This window comes from Poecilia latipinna, unplaced genomic scaffold (genome assembly GCF_001443285.1).
Source record: "Poecilia latipinna isolate Pla-1442-1.1 unplaced genomic scaffold, P_latipinna-1.0 Scaffold201, whole genome shotgun sequence".
Classification (NCBI taxonomy): Eukaryota; Metazoa; Chordata; class Actinopteri; order Cyprinodontiformes; family Poeciliidae; genus Poecilia; species Poecilia latipinna.
The window spans coordinates 196,991-210,121 of record NW_015112817.1 but is presented as its reverse complement, the minus strand read 5'-3'; the positions used below and the strand labels follow the sequence as shown (position 1 = coordinate 210,121).

General features: G+C 37.2%; 3 protein-coding genes across 7 annotated transcripts; 2 read left to right on the top strand and 1 right to left on the bottom strand.

The window, feature by feature from the left end:
• The first annotated feature begins 160 nt into the window (after positions 1-160).
• Positions 161-1,477, top strand: gtf2h5 (general transcription factor IIH, polypeptide 5). 3 transcript variants are annotated; one of them, XM_015031265.1, is made up of 3 exons: positions 161-275; positions 551-643; positions 914-1,477. In XM_015031265.1, the coding sequence occupies exons 2-3, from the start codon at positions 609-611 to the stop codon at positions 1,092-1,094; spliced, it is 216 nt and encodes a 71-aa protein (XP_014886751.1). In that variant the 5' UTR covers positions 161-275; positions 551-608; the 3' UTR covers positions 1,095-1,477. The 3 variants fall into 3 exon arrangements, with proteins under 3 accessions (XP_014886751.1, XP_014886753.1, XP_014886752.1); XM_015031267.1 differs by lacking the exon at positions 161-275 and adding an exon at positions 292-379; XM_015031266.1 differs by lacking the exon at positions 161-275 and adding an exon at positions 312-430.
• A 147-nt stretch (positions 1,478-1,624) lies between these two features.
• On the top strand, positions 1,625-3,826 carry dynlt1b (dynein light chain Tctex-type 1b). Its single transcript, XM_015031264.1, has 5 exons — positions 1,625-2,445; positions 2,628-2,669; positions 2,925-3,048; positions 3,123-3,200; positions 3,638-3,826. The coding sequence occupies exons 1-5, from the start codon at positions 2,419-2,421 to the stop codon at positions 3,706-3,708; spliced, it is 342 nt and encodes a 113-aa protein (XP_014886750.1). The 5' UTR covers positions 1,625-2,418; the 3' UTR covers positions 3,709-3,826.
• tmem181 (transmembrane protein 181) lies at positions 3,822-10,296 on the bottom strand. 3 transcript variants are annotated; one of them, XM_015031260.1, is made up of 17 exons: positions 9,940-10,296; positions 8,912-9,015; positions 8,070-8,137; positions 7,523-7,613; positions 7,308-7,426; positions 7,078-7,197; positions 6,898-6,978; positions 6,698-6,797; positions 6,234-6,364; positions 6,056-6,147; positions 5,914-5,971; positions 5,713-5,815; positions 5,569-5,620; positions 5,408-5,490; positions 5,233-5,322; positions 5,084-5,150; positions 3,822-4,999 (listed from the first exon to the last, which is right to left on the bottom strand). In XM_015031260.1, exons 1-17 carry the CDS (start codon positions 10,071-10,073, stop codon positions 4,915-4,917), a joined length of 1,578 nt encoding a protein of 525 aa, XP_014886746.1. In that variant the 5' UTR covers positions 10,074-10,296; the 3' UTR covers positions 3,822-4,914. The 3 variants fall into 3 exon arrangements, with proteins under 3 accessions (XP_014886746.1, XP_014886747.1, XP_014886748.1); XM_015031261.1 differs by having other exon boundaries at positions 7,078-7,194; XM_015031262.1 differs by lacking the exon at positions 9,940-10,296 and adding an exon at positions 9,249-9,451 and having other exon boundaries at positions 3,823-4,999.
• Between the last annotated feature and the right edge of the window lie 2,835 nt (positions 10,297-13,131).

Below are 13,131 nucleotides of genomic sequence, written 5' to 3'. Positions count from 1 at the left end.
TCTTTTCTTTGGGGATAACAGCAGATGAAGAATAATAAATATTATGCATCAAAATGGGTTATAAAGAAAATTATTAACATATCCTTAGAAATGATCTCTTGTAAACTATATCTTTAATCGGGTGAAACGGATGAAAGGGGTTTCTCAAATGCGAATGAACAACAGTTGTCCTTTGTCGCACGCCGTACATTTGTCACTGTGAAAGTTGGAGTGGTTACTACCAGCTGCTCAGGAGTCAATTACCGTAATTGTACAGAAATCTGGAATATAATCAGGTACGTTGATGCATGATGAGTTAATTGATACGTTAGACATTTAAAGCAGTTGTTTAGCCGAACAAATCTCTCGCCAAATGATGCATTTACTTAGCATTAGCAAGGTTAGCTAAGATCAGACAACAGATGTTTCGTAAAAGAATAACTGGTTCTCTGTATGTTCTCCTGTTTCATTGGTTACATTCAAATTCATTTCCTTTATTTATATAACAATCAAACTGCTAACTATGAACTGTGATTAATGTCGTATTTCCTTTGTGCTGCCGATTATTTAGCCCATTAGTTGGCTGCGGCTGAGGAAGTGCGTTGTTGATCACCTCTACGTGTGTCAACATGGTAAACGTCCACAAAGGAGTCCTTGTTGAATGGTAAGTGAGAACCTCAAGTCTTCTTGCAGAAGTCTGAAAGTAATACTGGAAAATACACAATTTGAAAGAATTACATTTAGTATTTTAAACACAAAACCAAAACAATAACAATGTTAGTAATACAAAAAATGTCAGCCCAGTACCATGGTTTCCTTACCAGCTACGTGCATGACTTTAGCACTATATATTTTAAATTCTGCCATCTGAACAACTACTTAGTGTTTTTTTTTTTTGTTTTTTGTAAATGAACTTTCGTTTCTTCTCTACCAGCGATCCTGCCATGAAACAGTTCCTCCTCTACCTCGACGAAACGATGGCTTTGGGAAAGAAGTTTATCTTAAAAGATCTTGATGACACGCATGTTTTCATCCTGGCAGAGGTGGTTCAAATCCTGCAGGAAAGAGTCGGCGAGTTAATGGACCAGAATTCATTCCCCATCACACAAAAATAACAATCTATAGAAGAAAAAAAAAACTCCTGTACTATGGACTGGTTGGCATTGTTTTGGGGTTTTTTTTTAGTTGGTTTGCAGCCATTTGCTCAACTGGAAGAGCTGCTGATTATTTCTATGAAAACTCATTTACGTTGTAGCTGCTCAGTAAGTTTCTCTTTATTGTGTTGGATTATCTAAAGCCGCTAAGTGTTGCATAGAAATAATTCTTAAAGGAAAAGAGACAAAACTTCACAATAATGCTTCTTTGGAGGTGATCCCTGACAGAACATTTGGAGATGGTAATTAAACCCAAGAAAAGAACCAGAAATTGGCAGTAACATTGATTTATTTTATTTTTCAAAAGTTGTTTCTAAATAAAATTACTCCACCTGGAGACAAAGCCTTCTCTTTTCATGGGAAATATAATGTACAAGCATCCCCCCCCCCCCCCCAAAAAAAAAAAAAATCCCAATTTTGTTGTATAAGGTCTCTGTCTTTATTTTTTTTCTAACCAGATATTGTTTAAAAATAAAAACAAAGCTATAGTTTGTTTTTTTTACGGAGCCCTCCTGGGGACATGAGGATTTTTTTCCCCCTCTCATGTCCCCTGGAGGGCATTTAGACATACCAGCATTGTGCTCATGCCTCATTGATCACATTTATTCATTTTATGTTTCTTGACTTTGTATTGGCTTCTACTCATCTGTATTTCTGAAACTTTGACCTGCTCAAAAACAGGCTTTTAAGTTTACCTTAGTAAGACTGTCTGGTTTTGGTTCAGCTCATGAATGAGTACTTCAGGTTACAGTTTTTTTGTTTTTTCCCGAGTCGTTCTGCAGTTTTGTTTGATTATGGTGCAGTTTGAGCCGTTGCCTAAAGGGGGCGCCAAACAACATTTTGAAAGCCTCGATTTTAATCAAGGGACAGAAGCTAAAACGACTGCTGAAAGTTTGCGGCGATAAACTATTCTAGAGTTCCGGTTATTTTCAAAAATAAGATTACTAGTAGTTTGCAACTATAACTGAGTTTTCTTGCAGCTTCCATCAAAAACATTTGTGCCGCTCTAATTTTAAAACATTTAGAATGCGTACACAATAAAAGTGATCATCTCCTTTGAGAGTCGTAAAAAGCCTGTTTTTTTTTGTTTTTGTTTTTTTTGCATTTGTGCCCATCTCGTTTCTACGTGTTTCTCTTTTTTATAGTTACATTTAACTTATCAATGGTCCCAATTAAAAACGTATTTACGGGGGAGGATTTAATTTGTCCATGACGTGTCCATTTGTTTTATTTTGAAGATAATTTTATAGTGATTCTAGTTCCGGTTTCTGAAACATTAGCAACGATGGACGATTTTATGAGTGAAGATAAGGTATGTTGTGCTCTCAATATTCGTCTCTTACTGGAGTGAAAACTTTAATAAATCTGATAAATACTATATTTGTATAATGTACATGTTTAAATATGCGCAGTATTTGATGCTACAAAGGGCACTTGTCCCTCTGAGCAGCTCCGTGGGTTGGCTAGCTTGTTAAACTGTTTTGTTTTTTGCAGACCACGTTCATTGTCGAAGAAGTGAGCAAGATCATAAAAGATGTAAGAGAAACATCCGCCTTTGTAATTGTTAATAAAATCTGACAGTGTTATTTAAAGGAACTATTCAACCCTGTTCCTGCGAAATTTGTGATTAGCGATACCTGGTTGCTAAGAACACTAACGGTTGCTAGGCACCGTTTTTATTCTCCTTTTCATTGGTAGGGACCAAAACATATACCGGAAGCAGAACTTCTCCATTAACTAACGTTTTCTAGGTGTTTATAAGATCGGTGAACATTGTCTGGTCCTGTGCAGTCTGTAGAAACGGTGATAGGAGAAAACTCCTACAAGCACGGCAGAGTGAACCAGTGGACCACCAGCGTGGTGGAGCAGTGCCTCATTCAGCTCAGCAAGCTGGATAAGCCGTTCAAGTTCATCGGTATATAGATCTCCTGATTTAAGAATGGCATTTCTAGTCCTTGTGTTTCTGAACACCGTGTGTGTTTGCTTCAGTAAACTGCATCATCATGCAAAAGAATGGAGCAGGGCTGCAAACAGCCAGCACCTGCTTCTGGGACAACACTACTGATGGTAAACGCACTTCTCTTTTTCTTCAAATCATACAGCTTATGAATATTATTTAGTATCAGCTTTAGTGTTTCAAATTTGAAACACTAAACACTTGTTTATAAAAGCTTTTCCACAAGCTTTTATAAACAACATGGTTTAAAATCGTACAAATGATGTCAATTTTATTTTTAAATGACAAATTAATTTTTTAAACATCAGGACTGCCATAATTAGTTAAGTTTAGAAAGCAATTACCTTTTCCCACACAGGATCAGGTTAGATAACTTCTGTCCTTTAATAAATGAAATTCTTTGAAAATGCCTTTTTGATGGTACCCAAGTTATCCATTTCTGATTCTAACATATGATCTGAAACATCATATGTTTCAGATCATATGAAGAGAAGTCCTAAGTAGCAAACACATTTTACAGCACTTTTTGCATATTTGTATCCAACAGGAAGCTGCACAGTGAGATGGGAAAACGACACTATGTATGTCATCATCAGCGTCTTTGGGCTGGCCATCTAAAACTAAAGCATAATTAAAACTCCGTTAAATTTTCTTGTTTTACACAAAGTAGAATGTTGGATGAAATTTTATGAAATGTTATTTGTATAAGTGCAATTAAACAACCTTAATATGTCTGTATCCACTTTGCTTTATTTCCACATCACATAACACTGCCATATTTACAGCCTTGAGTCAACAAAATCAAACTAATAACGTTTGAAAAAACAACCATGTTTAGCCAACATAACCGACATTTACAAGGAATTCCACTTATTTACATTTAGAGATCTGAGATTGGAGCCCATTTACAAGAGAAAAGGAGTAAAGACAAGGCACCAACTTGTTTAAAACACATCCATATTGAACAGAAATACATTTATTTTGGTTGTTTTTGTCCATAAGCTCCTGACTCTTAAAACAGAAGAGAGCAACAAGAAGAACATTGGCAATATCAGTAAAGTTCTGAATTAAAAAAAGGCTCAAGGAAGGCAAAAATGTTTGGGCCACTGTTCTGTACATGCTGGGATAAGAATTGAGTAACTAGCTGGTTGGAAGATGATCTTCCACAACTTATCCTACAAAACAGTATCAAATCACTGTTTGGCAAATTAAATAAAACTTGAAAAGTGCACATTTACAGCTGCTTTTCTAAAGTGGTAATAGTAGTGGTACCTGTTGAAATTAAGGCTCTTTTATAACATCCCCTTTATCTGAGGTTAAAGAGGTTTTATGATTGGATTCCCTGAAGCATAATTTACTTCCTACCTAAACTGATGTTAGTGAGTTGCATCTTGCAGTGGTTTCTTACTGTCAGAGTGCCAAAAGGCAAAAAAGGAATGATATAAAGTAGTCAGACAGACAGTAATTTGACATAAAGCTTTAAAATGTTTCAAATCGGAACTTCAACTCTATGACACCTTTCCTGTTTGCTTCAATTAATCAGGATTTGAAGTCACACATGAGTGCTTATAACACCAGTAAAAACTGTTATACATACATGTTGCTTTTGTGTGAGTTGGTTTACTCACCTTTCAAAAGTACAGTACATTCAGCAAAGATGTAATTTATCTTCTTTTAAAAATATATATATATATTTATGTACAGTTTTTTTTGTTTTGTTTTTTGTTTAACTTCATAAGAGCAGATGCACACAAATGATAATCTCTGAATCCTCGTGGTTTCCAACCCCGAAGAGACAAGAGAAGTGATCTGCCAACGGATGCATCAGTCACTGTCGCTGTCGTCCTGGTACTTTGTCGTTACTTTGTTGGCGCGTCCATTCTGTAAAGGCATCTCCTCATAGTCACTTCTGCATAAACACACACACATCTGTTAGGATTGCATCTTATCACGCACCTGGAAAAGGGAAGAAAACGTTCTGGAAAACATTTACCCGTAAATTACTTCATCGTCTGAGTCGTTCAGCATGGAGAAAGCAGGGTTATCCTTCAGCTGCGAGTCTGGGAAAGTTGGATTAATGAATCAATTTAAAATGTCCTATAGTCCAAAAGATGCTCCAGTTTATCACGAGGTATCACTTACCATAAAGGGCATTTTTTGAGGGAGAATACACAAATGCTAACGTGTATAAATAAAAGTTGAGCAGGCCATAAAAGGATAAAAATTCAGCTGGTATATCTGGAATTAAGGACAAATACAATACCTACATGGAGTTTTCCAAAAGATTTTGCATATTTTAACAAAATACAAAGGATATAGTTCTGGTAATGGGTAGATAATTCAGCCACAAAATTATCCTGAAGAGCCTTGGCACCAAACCTCAGGTACAGAATGACCATGCTGGAAGAAAGAAGGATTATTAAAAAAAACTGATTTTTTTTTATTTTTTATTAAAAAAGCAGCCTAACTTGAACGTACCTTATAACAAGAACTACAAACGTCAGCGCTGTCAAAAACTTAAGCCGAAGATCTAGAGATAAAAGAGGTACCGTTTATTCATGCTGCCAGGGCTAAAACCCAACACTGAAACAAAAAACAGAGAAGTGAGGGATTCTGGGATACCTGAGTAAGGCATGTTCTTCAGTTCAGAACAAGCTCGGACAATTAGGAATATCAGGTACAGGATGTAGAAGGCAACAACGATCAGGAAGAACACCTTCATGCCCTGATGAAGGATGAGAGGAGATTGTTTACTACACTATAGAATTTTGTCATGAAAAGTTGTTTAAAATTTGGTAAAGTTCAAAAAAGTTCCAGTTTTACCTGGAAGTTCGCAATGTCCAGTTTGTAGTTAAAGGTGGGATCCTGGAGCTCGTTAACGCTGAAAAAGAGAAGTAGAGCTCTTCAGTTCTGTTAGAAGTCACAGTTTGAAAGAAGCTGAGAATATTTGGCGATTCCCGCTTACGTCTGCCATACGCCAAGCGTGACGGCAGAGAGCCACAGCAGACCCACGATGATCAGCTTGGGCAGGTAGAAGGTGAGGAATTTCCTCTCGCCCTGAAAAAGGAACAATAACAGAATCAGCAATCGGTAGCAAATAAGGGAACATTTAGTGGACTAATGCAAAGAGCGACTGCACCCACCTGAACCCTGATGCCGTGGTAGACGCAGAGCCAGAAGAGGAGCAGGGAGCACAGGAAGAGAGCCTGGAAAAAAGCATCCAAGGTCCCTGGAAACCAGCTGTTCACCAGGAATGACAACGGGAAGAACGGATCTGGAAAAACAACAAAAATACAGAACCTCTTAAAACTCTAGCATTTCCCTTGTGTATTCACATCTGCTGCAAAGTTGAACAAACAATCAGATTTTTAGCTTCATATGTCATTCTGTTACCTCTTGAGATGTCACTTTGATTAAATTGCTACGGTTAAAGAGCATTTTAACTAAGCATCGGTTCACGTCTAACATCTGATGACCTCTAGAAACCATTCAAAATGATAGTGGCACAAACAAGCGCAATCATTAGACAAAAATTTAGTTTAATTTGAAGAAGGTTGGGAGGCCATCTTCACCCAGGTGTGAAATTGGATAGAAAATGGAAACTCACCATTGTAGAGCAGCAACAAAGGAAGCAGAATCGACATCCACTTCTGCTCAATACCCCAATCCCTCATGGAAAACTTCCTCAGAGAGTGTGCAAACAAACACTAGAATATAAAAGGGATATTGTTACTGTCGCACTTTGCTATGTTCAGACTGAGCTGGCAACCTTAAAATATTTCAAACCTTGGAAGCAAACTTTCTTACCGTTACCATGAAAGTCAAAACCACAAAGACAAAACGGAACCAAATTTCCACTTGAGAGAAGGTGGGGTTGTACGTTTTCCACTATGGGTGGAAATAAATTCAAGAGAATGGGAAAAGACATTAAACAGAGAAGCGATTAAAAACATCAAAAGAAAAGAAAAATCAGTGACTTCCACTCACCACAAACTTAACCTTGATTTCATAAGAGATGTTTTCAAGGCCTTGGAAGCTGACTGCAACCCGATACCGAGTGTAGTTCAGGTAACCCAGGTGCAGCACAATGATCTCATCACATTTCTGCTTCATAGGCGAAAAACGGAAAACTGCATAACTTTACTGAACGCCAAAAAAAAAAAAAAAAAAAGTCATCAAGTTCTTGCGCGACACTCTGATCTTGTGTGTTGACTTACAACGCCACAGTGCAGCATCCGTGATTTCTGCTGCACGCTCTTGATGTGCGTCACACTGGCGTCCTGCATCGTTCCTTTAAGATCGACGTTGATCTCAAAGTTCTGCTTGAAGTCTTTCACTGATGCAGACAGAAGTTTGGCTTTATTAGGCAGGTAAAAAGATCGATAGCGCAGCTTTCAGAGCGCATTCAGATGTGAAGGCAAAAGTGACGTACTGTTGCTGTTTCCAGCCTGCATCACACAGGTGAGCCACAGCTGCTGGTTGTAGGTGGTGAGAGTTGGAGAATCTAAACTAAATGGTCCAGTCTGAAAGCATCAATGACACAACAAATTAAGATTAAATAATTACAAAATGTGAGAAATTCCACAGGATATCTTTATTTGGGTTGTGTTGGGGAGAATTTGTGGCTTTTTATTGATGGTTTCATCGCTGCTTTGGACCTTCGTGAAAAATCACGTATTTGTTGGAAAAATTATTTTCTTCCAAATATTTGAACTCAAACAATACTAATATTTCTGCTACCAGGTCCAGAAAAATAATAATAATAATAATAATAATAATAATAATAATAATAATAATAAAAAAATTTGGTTAATGGTTTATTGCTTCACATCTTTGTAATAGGCCTCGAACAGTCCGAGATCTAAACCAACAATATTGTTGGTTTAGATCAAATATGCTTTATGCGTAGACAGGTAACTATTAAAAGTATTGTGAGATGTTTTGGCAATATACGCTCCTTTGTTCTAGAAATGTCTCACCTTTATTGAACTATTTATGTTTTTTAACTGATCAGCATTATGCTCCTGCTCAGCGATAATCCTTGGACCTAAAAAAGTAAACAAACACAGAAATTATTTATCTCAAATCAAAACCCCACGAAGAAAAACACATCAGATGCGTCAGGCAGGAAGACAGAGATTCAATTGAACCAATGCTGCTGAGCAGTTTTACTGCGAAAAGATGCAGCTTGTTGTAAAGAATTATGAAAACGTATACAATCGTGACGCTAGCTCCGAGCCTGGAAGTTCATAACCTGAACTGAGTTATGTTGCTATGGAGATGACTGAAAAAGTCATTTTGTGACTTTACAAACAAACCTTAATTTTATTAGGATTTTAGGTGATAGGTTTAGAAATGATTGTGCATTAATGGAAAGCAGGGGAAAAAAATACAGATGGTTTTATTTCCATCCCAGTCTAGGGCTATAAAAGTAAAGGGGGCCGCATATAAATGCAGCAGACAAATTTAAAAATGTGTGGTTGTAACAGAAAAAGTGTATGCCATCATTCAAGCTGAACTAATAATCTGGCAATTAACTAAAAGACCAGAGGAACAGAAGATGATCGCCAATATATCTATACATCTCAAGCTTTATCCCACCATCAATTGTGAACAAGATACCAGGATATCCTTGAAGGGGAAGCAGTGAGTATTCTCAAATTTGACCTGCGCATTTAAGCTTTTGAGTCTCACATGCTGCATTCAACGCAAATGAGAATGATTTTGTGGTTCACGTAAACGCAATGAGTAACAGGAAGGTGGAAAGACTCATTTCTCGTAAACCTAACACTTTTAAGCTTCATATGCCGTCGTCACGTACCTGCAATCCCAATGAAGACTGTGAGGCCAAAGCATATCAAGAACACCACAAAGACCAGGACAAAATGTCTTTTAGACAAGGTGTAGAGCCGCATGGGTGCCAGCCTGTCACGAGAAGATGGCAATTAATGATAAAGCACACACAAAATCGACAAAAACGTTGTATTTGCTCCAAGTTCAATGCCGCTTTGGTTTGAGCCGGATATGTCAACACAACAGCGTCCATGCTGGTTTAAGCTAACAGTACTGACAGATGTGGTTTTTAAACGCTAATTCTCACAACTTTTAGCGTCAAATACAAGTTTTTAGTATGCTCCCTGGACGTAAAGGACACTTACAGCTCCATTTAATCCGGTGTACAGTCTCGGCGGAGCGAAAAACTGGTAGATTTTCGTCGTGAATCCACATCCGTGTATCAACATCAAGCTGCTAGTGCAGAGGGGCAACGTCATCGAATGGGAAGAGTCTGGAAGTCACGTGACAGCAGAACCGAGGGAGGGGAACTTCGAAGGGGCCTTAAGAATCAGGAAGCCTATGTAGCATGCGTCCTTTTCTGCCTGCACCTTTTTGTAATTTGAGCTACAGAAATCACAGGGCATTCTCCGTTTCTACATCAGGTCTATACCTTGAATTACAAACAGTATTTATTAATTTATTAATTACTGGTTTGCGCCGCGGTATGTCAACTTCTACCTTATTTTAGGATTATTATTTCAAGACATGTTTTTCTCACTAATGTAAAACGGTGTTTAAAAACATGGCAACTTGTTGCTTTTGTTGCCAATAATCAATACGCCTTTATGTTTTAGTTGCTGTTTAACAAGACCTACTAATTATTTGAATATCTTTCATCAAGTGTTTATCAGGATATCAGCAAAATGTGTAACGTGTAAAAAAAAAAAAGTATAATTAACAGCCCTCATAATAATCTGATATCTAGCAAATTTCCCTTTACCTTTCAGAATCATTTTGATGACAAAACAAATCCTTTATCATATATTTCGGCAGATTCGTTGAGAACAGATTCACCTGTAAAATCGATCATCACGATAAGGTGTTAAATCCTCCTTCAGGTCCTGATAGGCCTCCTGTATTTTCCTGCAGAAGTATTTCAGCTCGCTGTAAAGAGGGTTTTCCAAGCCGGAGGAGTAGTCTGTGTCCATTATTCCACCGAGGTGTCTGACGGCTGAAAATGGCGATGAGAACACAATCCGCGGCCTTCAACGAATAGCTCACATAGACCTGTCTATACAGTATTGTGGTGACGTTTATTTAAAAGTGCAGCCGAAGCTGTTCTGTTTGTGTCGCTTCATGAAAAGACAAAGAAAGGAAAGGTGCTAAAATGAAAAGGGGGCGGAAACACGCAGCCATCGGGGGGGAAGGGTCACGTGATCAGAGTTCAGCACCACGGACAGGGACGGAAAGTAACGATAATGAAAGATTTACAGGTTCCAGCGTACAAAAATCGATATAATAAAACCTGTATTTTTATTATGTTTGCTTTGTATCCTGTCACTTTAATCCTTTGATGTGTGCATTACATTAATATTTAAAATCTAGCCATTTCATATAAACATACCCAGTTGCAAAAAAAAAAAAAAAAAAAAAAACTTTTTCGTGTAATTTAACAAAAACCATTTCGACACTGAACTAGTAGAACAATTGTTTTAAAAATTATATTTAAAAAAAGCAACTGCATTTAATATGTTTTTTATACAAAGTACCTCAGTCTGTCTGAAACACATCATACTGAAATTAATCAACTTGTAATTTTAAGAAACACAACTTGGTATTTTCTCAAACAATGACAGTTTTATTAAAAAGATGAGTGACATATACAGTTCTAAAATAATTTACATGGCATGCCTTACTATCCATCCACTATGAACGTTCAGTCACCATACTCATCAGACTCTTATTTTTTATTATTTTTCAAGTGTTTTTGTCAGTTAAGTCTACACCTGCAAATACAAAGCACAGATCTTTTCTAAAGAAAAGTCAAATCCTACAATGTCTACAAACAACTCGTCATCGGTTTAAAGTGAATCCCTAACCGAGTCCATAAGTAATGCTGAACATCAACTCAGTGAAGAATGTGTTTGAATGTGTAGAAGCCATGAACACATTTAAATATAATAGATTTAACACTGATGGGATTGGTAGACTGCACAGCTGAACACAAACACACCTCGACTTAACACTTACACTAGTCTACCAACTACATTAAACTGGGCACTTGCTCATTCACATCTTTATTTATTTATTTTTTTCCATCCAAAGCAAACTTCAAATTAGGATGCCTGTTCTCATCGCCAACCCCCACAACCTGGGCTACACTCTTTACAGATTTAACACAAAAAAAAAGTTTGGGAAAACTCCACAATATACAGTATGTATAGATATTTTCCTTCTTTCAGGAAATAATCTCATAAATAAAAAAAAAAAATTAAATGCACAAACCAGCAATCTTAGATATTGAACTAAAAGAACGGTATCAAAACATGGTTGAAAGCAACAAAAAACCATCATTTTCTCCTACAAAATATTGCACAGCTAACACAAAAAGGGTTTTGTCATGACATGCTTGTTTTTTTTTTTATATATATATTTTTTTGTGTGTTTTTTAATAATAGGGTTTGAAATATCTTCATTTGGTCCATCTTTCTACAACCGATGACCAACATGCATCTTTGAGATCAGGAAAGATCACACTTATTAAAAGTAACAAAATCATCAATTCAATGGTCAAAATAGAGTTGGTTCTTCTCCTTTGGACTGCATCCGTCGTAAAATTGTGAGTAGATATTTTGGCACGAATTAAGAGTTTAGCCCTGCAGCACCTTCACCGTTTTATTAGGCCTAAACGCTTCTGGTGATTTTAGCTGATGTTGTACTTAAACAGAAATTAATGCATATATGTCCTTTGCACTTTATCTCCGCCCACGATCCTTGCTAACACTTAAAACAGCTTTACCCGTCTCTCAGTTTGCACAGTCAGCTTATGAAGTGGAGCTTCATTCTTCAATGTAGTCTTATTAAACTGAGTGACGACGATGATTTAGCTTAACAGTAATTTTACGGTGTTACAGCTTCCCTCCACACCTGAAATTAAACACAGTGAAGCCGAGGTGTAAACTTGTCAGAGTCGCCGAAGTCTCTTTACCACATTTACACCTCCGATTTATTTACATGCCTTCTGAGAAGAATATGAAATGGCATAGGTGAAATATACAAAAATATTTCCTGTACCATGCTTACATGTTTTAGTGTGGTCCTAAAGAGCAAGGACTGCCCCCAAATACGTACTCACTTCACAGAAGTGACAGCAGGTGACATTATCACTTCATGCCAGAGGTTAAGTTGTTCAATTGAGGCCTTGGCGACGTCTTTGGCGCCAGTGTCACCGTATGTAGATATCCAATCACAGGATATGTCAGCCAAAGCTATTCTGTAAACCGCTCCCACCTGAATTCTCCAAGTGTACAGCAATATTTAAATTCAGCCTCCCCAAATAAAGTCGGTAAGAAAAACTGGGATGAAAAAGTATGAGGGTTGTACATCTTCAACAATAACAATATTTTCTTAAAAAATCCGTATCTGGAAAGATAAACAACATGTACATATAAATTATTAAGTGTAGCAGGGTGACAGTTTTTCATCCTTCCAACGCAGATTTGATAAAGACCGATGTTTCCTTCCAGAAACAGTGAAAAGTCGTAACTTTTAGTAGTGCTCCTAAATGATGCATATATCAGCCTTAAATCCAGCCGAAACTGACTGAGATAGAAACAACAGGAATGGTATAGAACAAAAACCTCCACTAAGTAACCTCATTTAATAAACTATAAGCAAAAGCAGTTTAATAAAGTAGTAACTGTTTCACTAAAGTTTTGTACAGCAATGGATTTCAGTGCCCAGTAGTACCTGTGCGCTCTGGAAAAAGTAATTTAACCTCCAGAGTGTGGTTTTCAAGTATTACTGCTGCTTGTTTTCATTTTTTATTTTCTTTAACTGCACCGTGACAATCTGTCTCTCTAAGAAAGCCTCTTCTACCCAAAGCAGCATTTATTTGCATGATGATAACCCAAGCTCAGCTCTTTGGCCCTACGTGCTTGGAGGGCGCCACCGAATTCAGAACGGAGCAGATCTAATGGCGTTCAAAAAAAAAAAAAAAAAAAAAAAAAAAACGCAAAAAAAAATGCTTTTTACACCATTTTTAGG